The sequence below is a fragment of the Canis lupus genome, chromosome 19 (assembly GCF_011100685.1).
Source record: "Canis lupus familiaris isolate Mischka breed German Shepherd chromosome 19, alternate assembly UU_Cfam_GSD_1.0, whole genome shotgun sequence".
Taxonomy (NCBI): Eukaryota; Metazoa; Chordata; class Mammalia; order Carnivora; family Canidae; genus Canis; species Canis lupus.
The window spans coordinates 44,292,221-44,307,172 of NC_049240.1; the positions used below are offsets into that span (position 1 = coordinate 44,292,221).

At 33.6% G+C, this 14,952-nt stretch overlaps 1 protein-coding gene across 1 annotated transcript in view; it reads right to left on the reverse strand.

Moving 5' to 3' along the window:
- The window catches only part of LRP1B (LDL receptor related protein 1B), a 1,959,891-nt gene that overhangs the window by 183,187 nt on the left and 1,761,752 nt on the right, over positions 1-14,952 (reverse strand). Inside the window, exons 61-65 of the mRNA XM_038565111.1 lie at positions 12,553-12,741; positions 11,553-11,701; positions 4,888-4,981; positions 1,325-1,441; positions 1,080-1,199 (exon numbers count right to left, since the gene is read on the reverse strand). Of these exons, the coding sequence (XP_038421039.1) occupies positions 1,080-1,199; positions 1,325-1,441; positions 4,888-4,981; positions 11,553-11,701; positions 12,553-12,741 (669 nt within the window). The remainder of the gene's footprint in view (positions 1-1,079; positions 1,200-1,324; positions 1,442-4,887; positions 4,982-11,552; positions 11,702-12,552; positions 12,742-14,952) is intronic.

The following is a 14,952-nucleotide window of genomic DNA, read 5'->3' on the forward strand; positions in this document are numbered from 1 at the left end:
GACATAAACTGTTTTGCTTTCCATTTAATCTAGTTTGATTTTATTGGTGGGGGATGGAAATTAGAGATAAAAAGAATAGAAGATGTTTTACTACTGTTCTTTGAAGTAGCTTGCTAAGACACATTAAATAGAGTATTATTTACAATTTTTAACACAATTTTGTTAGGTTATTTTGCTCAGATGTTCTCATCATACATTCAACATGTATTTTATGAAGAAAAAAAGTAATCTCTTGTTAATGGAGCTGATTTCAAGTAACTAATTAATCAGTAGAAGAAAATTACCCGTGGCTGCTTAGTGTGGGCAAAAAAAAAAAAAAAATCAATTTATGAATAAAACACTATAGTCACCTATAATGTTGATTTTGCTTCTTCTCTTAAGGATGATACGAATGAATGCATGTTGTTTCACGTTGCTGTAATCTTCGGGTACTTTTTTTTTAAGATTTCATTTATTCATTCATGAGAGACACATAGAGAATGACAGAGACATAGAGGGAGAAGCAGACTCCTCACAGGGAGCCTGATAGGGCACTCGATATGGGACTCGATGGGGGACTTCATGGGGAACTCGACCCCTGGACTCAGGAGGCAGATACTCAACCACTGAACTACCCAGGTGTCTCTCTTCAGGTGGCTTTTTAAGCAAAGACCATACATGGGGTGCCTAGGTGGCTCAGTTGATTAAGCATCTGCCTTTGGCTGGGTCCTGATCCCAATATCCTGAAATCAAGCCCCATGTAGAGCTCCCAGCTGGGCAGGGAGCCTGCCTGTACATCCCCCCCCCCCCCCCGCCCCTCCCCCTGCTTGCGTGCTCCATTGTGCACCCATGCTCTTTCTCTCTCATGAATGAATAAAATCTTTTTGTTTTTTAAAAAGACCATCCATGTTTTAATGTTCTCTATACTCTTTATAGAGAGCTTCTTAAGTAACCAAAGGTGCCAGTTTGGAAGTCTTTGTCACAATTGCTGTTATGTGTTTCCACACTGTGTGGATGTATGGTACACGATAAAAATTTTTAGACCAACATCAATTGAGACTCAGAAGTAAAACAAGACAGAACATTCTCAGGTGACTTACGACAGTCCCTTTCATCTTCCTCATCCCCACAGTCATCTTGTCCATTACATCTGAGGTTTACTGGGATACATTTTTGGTTCTTTGTACACTTGAACTGACCCGACAGACAGACATGTGTGTCTAAAAGAAGGAAAGAACAACAACAGTTAAATATGTGCTGAAAACTGTGTCTGAATTTAAATCAGTGCAGTCAAAATCAGGTAAGAATTAGATTTATATTCTCGGTTAAGAATGTAATCACCTACCACAGTTGAGCTCATCCGAATTGTCTCCACAGTCATTCTCTCCATCACAGATGAAAGCAGGCAGAGCACAGAGCCCAGTGCCGCACTGAAACCGGCCTGGCTGACATTTAAATTCAGCTAGGGGAGAAAAGAGACAGGTATCATCGAATGCCAAGCTTCATTCATGACCTCTTAAATAGAGCTTTTCTGACATTACAGATATTTATTATTTCATTATATGAAACATATCCTGGAGCACAGCATGAATGTCTTACACATAGATAGCTCTTGGATTCAGATGCACGGTACTGTTAAGCTATGAGCAACTCAGATGGCCTCCAGAATACATTTCACAAATTAACAGAAGAAATCCCAGGTGATAATTATTTTGCCACATTTTTGAGTTTATATATGGAATAACGATAACAATAATCATCATAATAAAGTAGGATCTATTGAATATCTACTCTTTATCAGAAACAAGGTAAGGTCCTTCCACATAGAGCTACTAATTGAATCTCATCATAACCTTCTTACCTCAATATCACCATAACCACTTTATAAATGATGAAACTAAGTCTCATGGATATGAATAACTCACCCAAGTATGTACAAGTTTCAAGGGCCAGATTTGGAAATTAGATCCAGATCTGATTCTGAAGTCGTCTCAGAAACTATGGTGCTTGTATTAAAACATTTATCTTTTGACTGATGATCCTAATGTATGTAGCTCGAATAAATCAACCAAATATTAATAAGTGATATTTTAAACTTTTTTGGAAAATTACTCTTTTATATCTATAATATTAATTAAAAATTTCCTTAATATTAAAAAAATAACTCAATCTATGCTTGACTTCCATAGGTGAGTTCTAAAATGTCATTTAACTTCAATCTATAACATTTTTTAATCACACTAAATGTTGAAACTGTATGATACTTAATTTTCTCACACTCTGAACATGTGCATTTCCTCTATTTCCTGTTGCTTCATATATGATTTTCTTGAATATTCCTTTGCCACCCAAACAACCTTCTCATAAGAAGAGTTATAGCTTTCAGAGGACTTTCAATGCCTGGAAAATAGCTGGGAAGCCCATTTGACCTTTTAAATGTGTCTTTAGAATGATCCTTGGTGTACTAGAGCATCATAGAAAATGTAATTAAAAATTTAGGATGCCAGAGAATTCGTGATGTATCAATTCAACCACATGTATTTAAATAACATTGTTGAAGTTTGCAAGTATATGAAACATCCCGGGATTAAGCTTCCCTGCCTTTTCAGGTGAAATTATAAGTATTACCAGTAACTTAGTACCTACAAATTTTGGTGATGCGGCTCTTCAAAAATGAATTCTAAATGCTGCACAGACTCCTGTACATCACTTTCCACCTCACCATAACTCTTAAAGTAAAGTTTCATGCCTACAGATGTTCAGTGCTGTTAACCTGTCGACTCCAAGTAAAAGATCATTTATTGAAAGATCACAGAGATAATGTCACCAATAAAAACATGTAGTATTGGTATTTAACCAGGATAAGGATGATATAGAGACTCTTAGATACCAGATGTCTCTTTGTTTCCCCTCAAAAGACATTAAGGTTATATTTGTTCATCATCTATTTTGAAAGTGTATAAATGTGAAAAACTTATTATACTAAATCTTTGGTTAATTTTTTATATCAGTACGGTTACAACATGATATTCCAGGCAAGATTAAAGTTAGAGCTCAGGAGCTGCAGATAGTTTAGAAGGGAAAGCATTGGGAGACACTGTGTCTGCGGGTCATTATGGTGGTATTTCCTCAGAGAACACTTGAGTAAATATGGGCAGGAAAAGTCATCTTACTATCAGGGCTTATTTAACATATTTGTTCTTCTTTATTTCCATAAAGTACAAAATAAGTTGTATTTGTTAATTTATTGTATTGTCAAAAGTTTACTTTATTGCAGGGAAATCAATAACTTTTTTTAATGATTAACTTTCAGTTAGTCACAATATAATTTCTTGTTACTTTGATAGTCCTTTTAATTCAATAACTTTAAAAAAGAATAACTCAGGCATAGTACAGTACAGTACAGGCATAGTACATGTCTATCATGGTGAAAACAAAAACTGTATTTAAAAAAATCAAAGACCAATGAACCTTTCAAAAACATAAAGAGAATATTAGGAAAGCGATGACTTCTGTAACTTTTTTCCTTTTCCTTGAATATATTATTAGCTGCTTTCAAAGCTATAAATGAACTATGTGAAACAACTTCATATGTTTTATATACTTGGTAGTGCAGAAGATGGAATATATCTCATCTAAGTAACTATTTAGAGGCCCTAAGTTTAGAGCAGTTTTGTAATTATGTGGTAGAAAGTTCTACAGCAGAAAGTAACTAGCTTTTACTTAAGAGAGTATACTATCTCTCTTTAGTGCAAGCCTAGGGATCTAGAACTCAGTTGTCAAGGCCAAATCATGGCAACTATCCACTGAAATTTGAGAGAATTATCACGATTGACTATAAGCATCTTCACTTGACAGTACAGTATTGGAGTTGCCCATGGAATGAACTATAAAAGTCTAGCAAGAAATAGTTATACTGATTGTCCATTACAACCAAAGTTACCAAAGATAGCTAAATGTATAGACACATATATGTACATACACACGGGCCATATATATATATATATATATATATATATATAGCCAGCAACTTTAAACTATTTATTATCTGAGCCCTTACAGAAAGCTTGCCAAATGCCGAATATGGCTAAAATATCATCAGAAATATCAGGAAAAAGGTATCCTGAATTCACTAAAAAGTTGAATTAATTTGGCTAATTTGAATTAAGTTAATTGAATCGCACTTTCTTAGGAATCTTAGATAATGGAAAAGGTATGAAAATTTAATCCCAGATTCACATACTTGCAAACTTCAATAATGTCATTTAAAATAAATGTGGTTAAACTGATGCACCATGAATTCCCTGGCATCCCAAGTTTTTAGGATGTCATAAAAATATACATTTTATATAATACATAAATATGTATATATATGTATAGGGTACCTAACCATGCCAATCACAGTTTGAGTCCAAATATAATTGGCAGTCATTTTAAGGCAATTCCTAAGAGTATAGGAATGATTAGTAGAACAAACTAATGATTCATATTGAAAAAAAATCTCACTTTTAAGGAATTTCCAGTACTGTAAAACTGATAAATAGTTGAAAGATTAATCCTTTAACAGTAAGATTTTAGTTATGAGTGGCATTCTGAAAACTTGCCCATTTTTACTTCTAATATGGTGATATATCCAGTCAAAATCATGCTGATTGTCATTATACTGATCATTGCATGAGTGTAATTTTTCTTCTAGTAAGAAAATTCAAGACAAATGAAACTTCAAGACAAATTGCTGATTACATCATTCTAAATGTAATAATTAACAGAGACATACTCAAGACAATGTAACAATTTCTGATGTATACTTAAAGATTTTGTAAAAGCAAAAGGTCACACTTCAGCTTTCAAGTTCTGGGATATTAGGAGCTCTAAATTCTAAATTCCCACATTCACCAATGTACTCACGACAGTCATCAGGTTCATCAGATCCATCGCCACAATCATCCACAGTGTCACATTTCCACCAGAATGGAATACATTTGTCAGTTTTGCATCGAAACTTGAAAAAAGAAAAAAAAGGAAAAAAAAAAAGGTTGAAGAACCCTACCTTTATATAAAATGGATATTTAAAAACTCACCAGGGCAGAGCAGCCTAGCCTACTCTCTTGCTGCAAATTTGAACTGTGGTGGTCTTAGAGAATTCCACAATAGGGAATAAATGCACGACAAGTAGCAAAATGATCTGCCAGGAAAGCATATTGTTCAGGAAAATCTCCTGGGCTTTCTGAGCACAGGCAAGCTTACCCATTTACATATGATCTATGGTTGCTCTTGCACCACCACAACAGTTATGTAGTTGCTACAGAGACCATGTGGCCAGCAAATTTAAAATATTTATTATCTGAACCTCTACAGAAAGCTTGCCAAATGCTGAATATGGCTAAAAAAATTAGCCGAAATCTCAGGAAAAGGTATCCTGAATTCATTGAAAAGTTGAATTAATTTAGCTAATTTGAATTAAGTTAATTGAATTGCACTTTCTTAGGAATCTTAGCCAATTTGATTAACATCTCCCTATCTGTATTCCTTAGCTACTAAAATGAGGAGTTAAAGATAATCTGGATGATCCTTTCCGGTACTGTCAGGCTGTGATTCCATGGAACTGTCTGAACATAATGCCTTTAGCCATAATGAATATCTGCCCACATAAATTTTAAGAATACTTCTTTAAAGCAGTTAAAAGCAGTACAGTTATTTTCAGTTTTCAGAATTCTTAATAAATATACATGGTCTTTTGCAATAAGTAAGATAAATCATCATAACTAAAAAAAAACAGGTACAAAAATTGCACTGGACAGTTAAAAAGGCAAGGAAGAATTTATTTAAAACTACCACAATAGGGGAGAGAGATTGAACTGAATTCCACTGAAACAAAAGGCAGGGGTTGTTTTAAGCTCTGGTGTAAACTAATGGAAAAGTATGGAGGATGTTGGCCAATATGATTAGGCCATTCGTATTTGCCAGGTGATACTTACCAAAGCTGAGCTCCAACCTTCCCATGGAGTCTAAGACAAGCATATACTACCTTTCTTTTTCTTCCTTCTTCTTTAAGATTTTATTTATTCATTCATGGGAGACACAGAGAGGGAGGCAGAGATCTAGGCAGAGGAAGAAGCAGGCTCCCTATGGGGAGCCTGATGTGGAACTTGATCCCTAAAACCCTAGAACCACAACCTGGGCCAAAGGCAGATGCTCAATCACTGAGCCACCCAGGTGTCCCATGGACTACCTTTCCTTGATGATTAAATTTCTGGGGGATGGTTCCAGATCCTTGAGGAGGATATTCCTAGGCTGCAAAATGTAAGAGCTGGAGAAAATTTACATCTCAAAGGGGCAGAGAATAATTCACAATTGCAAGTTTTCTAAAATAAGTGCTCTAAGAAAAGGGACTCAGGGGCCTATTGTCAGGAATAAACTGCCTAAAGTTAGTCCATTCAAGAAATGTTAATGCTATCATGGTCAATGACTTACCAACCTATAGTATACCCTCCCCTACAAAGCCTAGCAGAGAACCTAGCAAATAATAGTTATCTCTAATTCAAAATGAACATTTGCATATAAAAGAGTTTAAAAAATAAGGCTGCCACAGATTTTTTTGCTGAATATTATTTTTGAATATTATATATATTTTTAAATAAAACACCAAAGAAAATTGCTGTAATAAAACTTATTCTCAAGATTATCCAAAAACCTATTCACTGACAGATTTATTAGTGTGTGTTCTTTTTTTTAAAGAGTTATTTATTTATTTATTTATTTTAGAAAGAGAATGAGCAGAAGGGAGGAAGCAGACTCCTTGCTTAGCAGGGAGCCTGACCTGGGGCTCAATCCCAGGATCCTGAGATCATGACCTGAGCTGAAACCAAGAGTCAGAAGCTTAATGGACTGAGCCACTCAGGCACCCCTATTAATGTGTTGTGTTTGTTCTATCATCTTTTTCATTTAAATAGTTAAAAATTGTAAGAAAAAAATCTATTACTTACAGAAGTAGGAAATTTTTTTCTCTTTCTCTCTTTTCTTTTGGAATAAACCCTCAAGTGGAAAATTAACAATAGAGAAACTAGTTGAAAATGTTATATGGTAGTAATTACTTATAAGCTATTTACCATACATGTAACATGTTGCTAGAAAAATGTTCCAGAAGGTTATATTATTGCATTTTTTATAAGAAAGGTAATCTGAATTCAAATTCTTCTCCTGAAACAGAGCACAGAATTATTGTTCTTACTTAACTACACTATTGACCTAATGTACGTAGAGACCAAGAAAACCCAGGAAATTTATACCCTAGTGGATCTCAGACCACAAATTAACTACTTTCAGTTTTAAGCTTATTCTCACAAAATAAACTAAGGAAAATCACACTTTACAAATAGAGAGTACATACATCTAAAACAATTGCCATTAAAATTTTATTTTATTAAAACCAAGCAATAGATAAAGTTTAGTAAGTTTCTTCTAGCACTATCAAATTATTTTCTTCTTTATTTCAACAGAAATTCAGTGAAAAGCATATATCACAAAATTCATCTGGAATTGAAAATAGTAGTTTGACAACTTTCTACAATTTATTAATTTTCTTCTTGAAGTGTTTCTGTTGCAATTTCTATTTGAATGGCCTGAAAGCAAGGTGACATTCATTTTGGACGCTGTATGCCAGACAGATACAACACAAAAGAATATAGCCTAGGTTCAACTTTCCCTAATGAGATGGATTAGTGAGCTAAAAGTTTGTTCATTTTTAAAATACTATTAGTTTCAAGTAAGAGAAAATTTTACGCTAGCTTTTGCTGAACCTCTCTGAATACCATGAAGTTGATTCAAGGCAGATCTACATTATTTTCTTAAATAAGAGATTTTTTTTTCCCTAGTAGCAATATGGAAGGGAATAGAGCACTGTGAATCCAGTGGAAGATCTGACTGTTCAACTGATTTTCCCGTTTTTGCTTAGCCTGTGGTCATATCTGTGGTGGTTTTATAAATTACCACAGGAAAAATATTACCTTTATAGATAGTGACTGTCTGGGGATATCAGGCTAACTCTGAAAGCAATTGCCCTGAACATTAAACATTTCCAGTCATTACAGTATATCAAAGTACATTAGCAAGAGGATTTCATGTCTCCTGAGTATATTCAAAGCCTTCCCAATCAAGATTTGAAAAATATCTAAAATACATATTTTAAACTCACTACATATGCCTGATTTAAATAAACACCAACTGTTGGAATTATATAAGACATGACGATTGTGCTTGCCATTTCATTTTTAATAAGAACATAAAAGTTTTGAGCTAAGAGAAGGCCGGGGTAAAATACACTTATTATGTTGCTTTTTATGCTAATCAACATTTTATTCATTACTCTCAAAGGAAGATTTCTTCTATTTTGTGTCTGGGCTTCATTTTTTCATACTTAAATACAGTAACTTAAAAAAGATAAATGCTAACTATAAGTATAAAACATTCTTCATGGTAAATGTTCTCTAAGACTAATATCTTCATAAAATAAATTGCAAACTGCAATTATCACCCACAAGAAGCAGCTATAAAAAAACTACTAAATACATGTCTGTTAAAATGGATACAGGTATAAAATGCAAAATCTGCATACACAAGTGAGGTTTACTTGCAACAGAAAAAGTCTCCATTTAAAAACTAAGTAGTCATTTTTAAATTCACTTTTATTAGAAAATAAAAATGAATTAGCTTTAATATTTGAAGTGATAAGTGCTATAAGAATTGGATTTGATCTTATTTTTTTACCCAATTTTCATGTTCATTTTCAATTCTAATAGAATTCTTATTGGTGTGATTTGCCTATTTTATTTTTATTTATTTATTTTTTATTTAAAAATTTTGTATTTGAGTATAGTTGACATACAGTGTTACAATAGTCTCAGGTGTACAACATAGTGATTTAACAAGTCTATATGTTTTGTTATGCTCACCACAGATGTAGCTACCATCTGTCACCATACAATGCTATTACAATACCTCTGACTATATTCCCTATGCTGTATCTTTTTTTTAAATAAATTTATTTTTTATTGGTGTTCAATTTGCCAACATACAGAATAACACCCAGTGCTCATCCCGTCAAGTGCCCCCCTTAGTGCCCGTCACCCATTCACCCCCCACCCCCCGCCCTCCTCCCCTTCCACCACCCCTAGTTCGTTTTTCTAAAAGTCAGTGGTATTCAGGGGATATATTGTTGGCTGCATTAATTAGACTCTAAAAAATTAAAAAAATCCCTTAGTAAGATAACTTTAAAATGTAACATTTTTATCAGAATGCTTAATGATAGGATTCTGAAATATTTGGATTATTTGCTTCCATTTCAAACCTCACTTAAAATTGTGTTTCTATGTAGTGGCTTCTCTCTAAGAATTGTAGAGTAGCTAGTCTTTTCTCTCACTACATTAGGAAAAAATCAGCAGCAAATGGTTGGTTGCATAAGCCCTAAGACTTACTGGAATAACCACTAACGAATTGCATTAACTGTTCTTCATTAACTTTTTCATAAAAATGAAACAAATGAAGTGATAACTCTTTTCTTCAGGAAGTACTGCTGACAACAAAAATATCTGATCCACAATTTGTGTTGTTGTTGCTGTTCTCACTATTGTTGAATTTTTAAAATTAAAAACAACTTCATGTAAAAAAAAAAAACTATTGGGGTTTTTAAAAGTTCTATCTATATATTTTAATCATATCATCAGTGATACTAACTTGGGAAATAATTTAATTATATGAATAATATTTTTAGGGAGTGGATTTAGGTATTCATTTAATTGGTCTGATTGTTTTTTGGCATTGACTAAATATAATTATAGGTTTTCTTATATAAACTTTGAAATGTTTTATTCCCTTTGCTATTAAGGAAAGCTGATTTTTTGAGATGTTCTGTGTATCAAGTGTCCTTTTCTGTTTGGCTACTGAGGTTTAGCAGCTTGTATGTGGCTTAGATAGTCATCATCATTTCTACTAAGTCACGTAAGGCCACAGTGTTAGGCCCCAACAGAGTGACTCTTGGGCCACTCCAGAATAAGGGGCTGGAGGTTATTTCGGGATATTCTGAAGTTTAAACCAGAAATTGGTCTAAACTAAACAGTACTAACTGAAATTGTATTTAAAAAGTTTTAACAACCTGAGATTTCTCCCTTAAATTTTCTCTCTGTGAATAGTTTGCTTATTTTGCCTCTTACAGAGACTTAAATTTCTAGTTCTCTATAGATAATGCATTGTATTTATACAAATACTTAGGGGATTATTATTAAAACAATACACTTTGTAAAGAAAGAAGAAACTGCAACCTGTGCCTCCAATTATACATCAGAACCTCCTGATGGCAGCTCACACCAATTGCACAAACACCCTTGAGTGTGTTCTCATTGCACTACAGGACAAGGGCAATAACAACACTTACTATGTACCAGGAACTTCTCCCATTTAATCTCCATAACAGTGGTCTGGAAATATTAGTATTTCCATTTAAAAGGCGAGAAAACTGAGGCATCATGAGGGTAAGTAACAAACCCAAGATTATTCAGCCAATTTAAAGCAGTTGGTGTTACAGTCAAAGTGAAACTGGTTTCAGAATCAGAGTGGTTGAGTGCCCTCAACCACTACACACACTGTCTGCCTCAAAGTGCTCTGATTTTTTGCACTGTACAGTTCTTTAAGCTGGGTGAGCTAGTATTAGCTTCTTCATTCTGAAAATAAGCACACCCTAAGAGGAATTCAGCGTTTTGCCATGAAGTCACTGCTCCAATTAGAAAACCAGCAGATTCAAAACACAGAATTCTAGGAACACATTTAGTCATAGTTTCTTTGACAATTTTATTTTAAATAACAGAGTGACTCAAATATAACAAAATCAAATCTTAGGATTTCATATGACTATGATACAAAATTTGAAAGTAGTAATATCAAGTCCATGTAACTACCTACCATTGGGTATACATCTTAATATCTTTAGTAGAAACAATTACATGTTGGAAAAAAATAACTTTTGGAAGGGAATTATTTAGATTATATAATTTTTCAATTAAAAAACTCTAGAAAATTACTTTTTGTCCAATTCATCTTTTCCCTATCACTTGCTCTGAGGAATGGGAGAGGAGCAGAGATGGTGGCAAAGCAGATTATCTAGGAAGATTTGTTTATTTGTTTAAACTGTATATATCTTAGTCTTTGCCCTATGCCACAATCACTGTGCCTTCTTGAAATATGTCAGATCTCTTCAGATGATTGTGCTATATCCATTCGTGATTTGAACCATTATTCTGTGTGGGGCTTTGTAAAAAGTGGTTTTCAGCATTGTTTTTGTTTCTCTTTTGGCTTCTATCTGTATCTCCTATCTCCGAAGTTCTCATTCTCAGAATATAGATCAACTACTTTTCCTTTACTATGTGATCCTCTATATAATGTATGGAATGGTCATCATGCTATGCTAAATAACAACAAAAAAATGATGCTTCAAAAATGGTTTAAGTCAATAAAATTCAAGCAAAGCCTTTACAATAACTTGATGATGTATCTTAGAACGTGGTATCTAGACCTCTACTCACCTGACTGGCTGTGCAGTTGGATAAGCAAGTTCTATTGTCAGCTGCAAGATAGAAGTTGGTGGGACATGCACAGGTATGAGTCTTTCCAGGGGCTAAAAGGCACAGATGACTGCAACCTCCGTTATTTATCATACAGAGATGTTTGGAAACTACAGATGAGAAAGAAACAGAGAAATCAAGGCCCAAATGTAATATGGGATTAGAGACAGGCCATTTAAACTTCATAACTTGTAGAACTTTGTAATCAAGAAGCCATCAAGATCATACATATAATTAATTGTACTCGGTTATAAATTCTACCTGTTGCCCAATGGCATTCATTTGACCATTAAATAATTTTAAGGATGCATTTCCACAAGACAAGTGTTTTAGTAGAAAAAAAATTGTCCATCAGAAAAATGTAGACTAGAAGCATTTTGGATGAAGACATACATATGTTTAGAAATATAAATGTAAAATAAAACAATGAAACAATGATCTACAACTAATAGTGTAGTGACTGTTTTCTAAGCCAAATAGTGTTTTAAGCAAAATAATCAAAACTTTATTCCATAAGGTCTGATAGAATTCCTACTAGACATATGCTTAAATAAACTGGATATATTTATCATTTGTAGAGCCCCAGAGATACATAAACATAATTCCTTTCACCCAGCATTCCAGAAAGTAAGGATCCTATAACTATTATGTAAATAAGTCATTTCAAGAATGCATTCTCTACTTCTCCAACTACAGGTATTATTGTCACTTCAACATAATATCTCAACAAATTAATAATTCTCTGTACTATCATTGAGCTTCATATTCCTTAAGAGATGTATTCACATTCCTTAATAGACATACTTGAAATCAACTGATTTCACCCTATACAGTTGTGCTAAATAATGAAATCTGGTACTCTTTCTTAAAGCTTAATTTACACTTAACCATGGAAGAAACAAAAATGGAATGTTACTAAAGATGTTGATGCGTTTATGGAAATCATGGAAAGAATAATTACCATCAGGTTGTCTATAAGAATGATACACCTGGATATCTGTGATGGCATGCCATGAGTTAATCAGTGACAGTCTGTCTGCTCCCGAGGTTTTATGGGCACGGCTGAGTGACTTGGTTTTCCCATCAGTCCAGTAGATGTAGTCTTCAAACAATGTTAGTGCAATCACCCCTGGAATATCTTGATTAGGGACTGTAATAGGAGATGGTAAGATTAATGTTCAGTCTTGGAAGACTGCCAGTTAAAATATTCAATACTACATGGGCTGACAGATACAACTGCTACAGAACTTCATGTGAATAATTGCTGTGACAACCTGTCAGGCCAGCAAGGTTCTTTATTACCAGATAAGAGAATGCAGGGTCTGGCGCAGGAGTTTACTTTGCTCAGAGTTAACCTGATTTGACCACTGGGAAGAATGCAATCCTGCTCACGAGTAATGTCTGCTTCACCAGAAACAAATACCATCCAATATTTTAGAAAAATATATATATATATCCATCCAGTTGTTCCCAACTTAAATCCTTAAATCTACAGGTCATTGTACTGCTTTCTCCCACCTCCAAATTGATTAAATTATATATCCAGGATGAAATGTTTATCTACCTGGAGAAAGAGTGACTCTAAGCCTACTATAAACTATTTTAGTCACTGAGATTTTATGAGTATCTTTACATGCAAGATGAGCTGGGAAAGTGATGGAGGAAAATAATGTGACAGACAACAATGCATTAGGCAGATTTAACAGCCAAAAAACTGTTTAGTTGCAGGTTAAAATTATTTCATGATTATACTTTCATTATAGGACTAAATTTAAATGTAAATAGTAGATTAAGCATCACAAGTGTGAATTTTTCATTCAAGAGATTCCAGGGTCCTATCAGGCACATGGGATATGATAAATTTGTTGGTTGGTGATTTAACGTTAAGTAATTTTAAAATGTGATAGAGTTTTCTTTCAAAATTTTTTCAAAAACTATAAATAAAGAAAATGGAAATTCCTTAATTTACATGAGCTTTACAATGTTTCTCCATATTTATTTTCAGATCTACTTTTAGAAATTCTGAGAAACTGTTCATTAATGAAAAAAGGTACTATAAGTCCAGTAATAAATACTTTTTATAGATTAGATTTTCATGACCAAGAATTAATATTTGGCATATTCCTCATTCAGGAGTAACTGAAAAACTCAAAACTTTTGAACTCAAAAGTTCAAATACAATTTGTTGTTTTTATTCAGCTGGGCCAAATGTGCTCAGAGAATGCACTATGACACAGAGAAAATAGAAATAAAAGCAATAAGATGAGACTCCTCCAAACAGGTGACACTTTAAACCACTAATGACTATCACTGTAGGATCTAACCAGAAATCCATCTCAGAGTAGATACTATGCCTATAAAGTAAGCAAAAACTCAAGAAAAATCCATATGTGTATACTTTTGATGTAAGCACTGAAACTGAATTGTCTGTGTACTCCTATGGACATGAACCCTACTGCTAGGATGATAAGTGGAACAGGATAGAAAGATGCAAAGGACACTTTACCAGAACGAATCATATCTGAATTATTTACACTAACTATTCCCACCTCCCCTCTTTGGCTGTATAAAATCATTCCAGAAAGATTTAAAAAAATGTGGTATAATGTTAATCAGGTGAATCCTGGTGATGGGTGATTACAACAATCTTTCAACATATGTGTATGTTTGGAAATCTTAAAATGAAAATTGGCAGAAAAAGTTGTAACTTCGAGAAAGTTTCCATTCAAATTTCCTTAGATGCAAAGAAAATAGTTGTATCATTAAATATGGACTCAAAAAGATAATTATCATTTAAAAAATCTCAGTCCACCAGAGATTCAATTAGTTTATACACAAAAAGTGGAATTATTGTAAGAATTTTCTTAACACCTCTAATGTTGCATAGTCTTTTAATTATTATTATTATTATTATTATTATTATTATTATTATTATTTAGTCTTTTAATTATTCAGTAAGTAACTTATAGCTGACATTTGTTAAGAATTCTAGTACCAGGGAGTTGGCAGTGGTTTTCAGTAGGTGGCCCCACAACAAAGAATGATCAGGCCCAGATATTAATAGTTCTGAGATTGTGAAACCCTGTAGTAGTAGATCTACTTTATATACCTTGTTTTATTTAATATGCATCATTTTATTGCATAGTAGTAGGTAGATCTCACTTAATAGACAAAAAAGCTAAGATTTGGACAGTTTAATACCTTGACTAAAAGGGGGATTAAAAACTGGTAAATGAAGTACTGGTATTTTAATCTAAATCAGACTCTGGCTGCTGAGTTCTTTACATTTTACCTACTAGTGCTGCTTTCAAGGAAGCCAGCCTTATAGGTTAAGTATTGTAATAGACTAAATTGTTTCCTT